At 31.4% G+C, this 2,978-nt stretch overlaps 1 protein-coding gene across 1 annotated transcript; it reads left to right on the top strand.

Annotated features, from left to right (window-relative positions):
• The first annotated feature begins 280 nt into the window (after positions 1–280).
• On the top strand, positions 281–667 carry LOC141595658 (secreted RxLR effector protein 161-like). The gene is made up of 2 exons (XM_074415622.1): positions 281–331; positions 434–667. The coding sequence occupies exons 1-2, from the start codon at positions 281–283 to the stop codon at positions 665–667; spliced, it is 285 nt and encodes a 94-aa protein (XP_074271723.1).
• Positions 668–2,978: the final 2,311 nt, after the last annotated feature.

The following is a 2,978-nucleotide window of genomic DNA, read 5'->3' on the forward strand; positions in this document are numbered from 1 at the left end:
CGATTGGAATAACTAGAACTCAAGACCCGAACTTAACCAGACCCCGAATTGATCCGACCCAATATAACTGACCCGAATATTTATTGTTGCAAACAGATTATTATCCACAAATAACTTGATAATAGTTGACTAGAAAATAACCTGAAACCGAAATTACCCGGCCCAACCCGAAGTATAGAGACCCGAAATGACCCGACCCGGTTGACCCGTTTTCCAGGTCTAATCAAATGCACCTTTGTCGTTTGCATTGGCATCCAAGTCTACTAAAGAAAAAGCGTACATGTCTCGGGTTCCTTATGCTAGTGCAGTAGGAAGCTTGATGTATGTTATGGTATGTATAAGACCTAATCTAGCATAGTCCGTCAGTGTGGTTAATCGATTTATGGGAGATCCGGGTAAAGAGCATTAGTAAGCTCTGAAGAGAATTTTTCAGTACCTTAAGGGTACATCTAATGTTGGTCTCATTTATGGAGGTGATATAGAGTGTTTACTAACAAGGTATTCTGACTTTGATTATGCTGGAGATTTAGAAAGTAGAAGATCTATAACCGGTTGTGTGTTCACTCTTGGAGGTTCAGTTATTACTTTGAAGATTACATTGCAGCCTACAGTAACGCTATCTACAATAGAAGATGAGTATGTATACGACGTCAACAAGAACAAATAAAGACGGAATATAACTAAAGGGATTGATCAATGGGTTCGTCCTACATCAAGTTCCAACTATTATTTAGACTTGCTAAATGTTAGGAGCATCTGATTGCCCTTTGTTAGGCAATATTTGAGGCAGAGGGGAGGAGAATTTCTTGTACACCTGGCAACTATAGAGATGCATCTTGTACATCTTTTTTTTATTGTGAAAGGTTTCAAGTCATGCTGGAGATTTGTTGTATATGTGTCTTAAATCTGTTAATTGCTGCTTCGAGCGACTATGACGAAGTAATATTCGATTAGAGTTTTCTTGATTTCTGTATGAGCTAGGTTTTCCAAAAGGGCTGTTCTAAGCTGTTATGTATTGGTCTTAGAGAGTATTATATATACTCATTAAGTCACATATCATAACTATTCTGAATCTGAACTTTGAAATATGTAATCTCCTCGATCAATAAAACTATTCTCCTTTCTGTCAGTAGGTCGACGTAACTAACACACCGTTAGTGAATCACGTAAATATGTGTTACTTTCTTTATGTTTTCTTTTATCATTCTTGTGTAATTCCATCCTATCTGTTTTACTACATGTGTTACTATTTTTACTTTAAATTATAAAGTTGACTTACAATAAATCTATTATGCGTGAAATCGTCTCTTAAAAACTTACTTAATAAATAAGTTATCCATTTGGCTACAAAAGACCCTAATAGGTTTCATTCATCGACTAGTCTTACTTAAGACAGATGTATCTGTTTTAATAATAAACTAGGTTTGGTGCCCGGCTACGCCCGTGCTACCTTTATTTAACATTTAAATTTTATTTTCTATGAAATATGATTTCTCTAAATTTGGTTAACACATACACTTAAAATTTATATATTGAAATTATGATGATAGGTAAAATTAATCAACAAATTATGAGACACGTCCACCTCTCCCGCTGTTAATATTATTACGTTCACTACATCTCATGTTAATACTATTATGTTCACTACTTATTCGGTTACTGTTGTTTGTTTTACTATTCCTGCTATTTTTACGGTTAACCCGTTAGTTTTGTCAAGCTCGTATATTTAAATAAATTAATATTTTCTTAAAATCGAATTGTTAGTTAATTTTTCATACTCTTTCCGTTGTTCCTACCGTTACTTTCATTACATGTGCTGTGACTACTATTACTTTTACTTCTCCCGCCGTCATTATTTTTTCTTTCATTACTCCCGCATTTGTTATTGTTAATTTCACTACTCCCGTTGTTGTTAGTATGACTTTCACTACTCCCGTAGCTATATATTATTGTTGCTTTTACTACTCACATGGAAGGTTACTATCATAATAGTTGATTATCTAGTTGTATTAGAGTTATATATTTAAATAAATCTGAAATATTAGATTAGAATATTATTTAAGAGCAATCATTATTATTTACTAATTAAATTACAAATCTAATGAATTATGGAATATTATATTTTTTTGGAAATCTGAATTGATTTACTTACCTTTTAATAGTTTCTAAAATATAACATATACTTATATTATATTTATGTATGTTAAATAATTAACATATTTATACTAATTAATACCATAAGTGGGACCCATTTATTTTAAGGAAACTCGTCATATTCTAATATTCTCTAAATTTATACTTTTAGCCAAAACTATATAATATTTGCATTGAACTCCCTTGTTCATGTTCATCACACAGCGCTAGCGATTTAAAATTATATAGTATAATTAAGTTGTGTAACTTTCTTTAATTACATTGAAGTCTCTTGGTTTCTGGATTTAATATATAGTACTAGTATTGGTGCCCAGCTTCGCCCGGGCTACCTCTACTTACCATTAATTTTTTTTTTCCATTAAATAAAATTACTTAAAGTTACATAACCTATAAATTTATCATTAATATATTTTTCTATGACATATCCTAAAATTACGATGAAATAAATTTTGAGATAAATTTACTACTCCCGCTATTAATATTTTACTCTTATTAATGAAACAATAGTAATAACATTTCACTACTTGCCCAGTTGCCCGTAATCATTGTTACTTTCACTAATCCCGCCGTGATTATTGTTACTGTCACTACTGTCGTATTAATATTGATAATTTCACTACTCCCGCCGTAATTATTGTTACTTTCACTATTGCCGCATTAATATTGATTATTTCACTACTCTCGTTGTTGTTTCTACCACTTTCACTAATCTCGCTGATAATATTGTTACTTTTACTATTCAAATGAGTGATTACTATCATATAACTATATCCAATGTTATTATAATTCTTTTCTTTACTGATGAAATTACTTTTACTACTTAG

The sequence above is a fragment of the Silene latifolia genome, chromosome 8, assembly GCF_048544455.1.
Source record: "Silene latifolia isolate original U9 population chromosome 8, ASM4854445v1, whole genome shotgun sequence".
In the NCBI taxonomy this organism is placed as follows: domain Eukaryota; kingdom Viridiplantae; phylum Streptophyta; class Magnoliopsida; order Caryophyllales; family Caryophyllaceae; genus Silene; species Silene latifolia.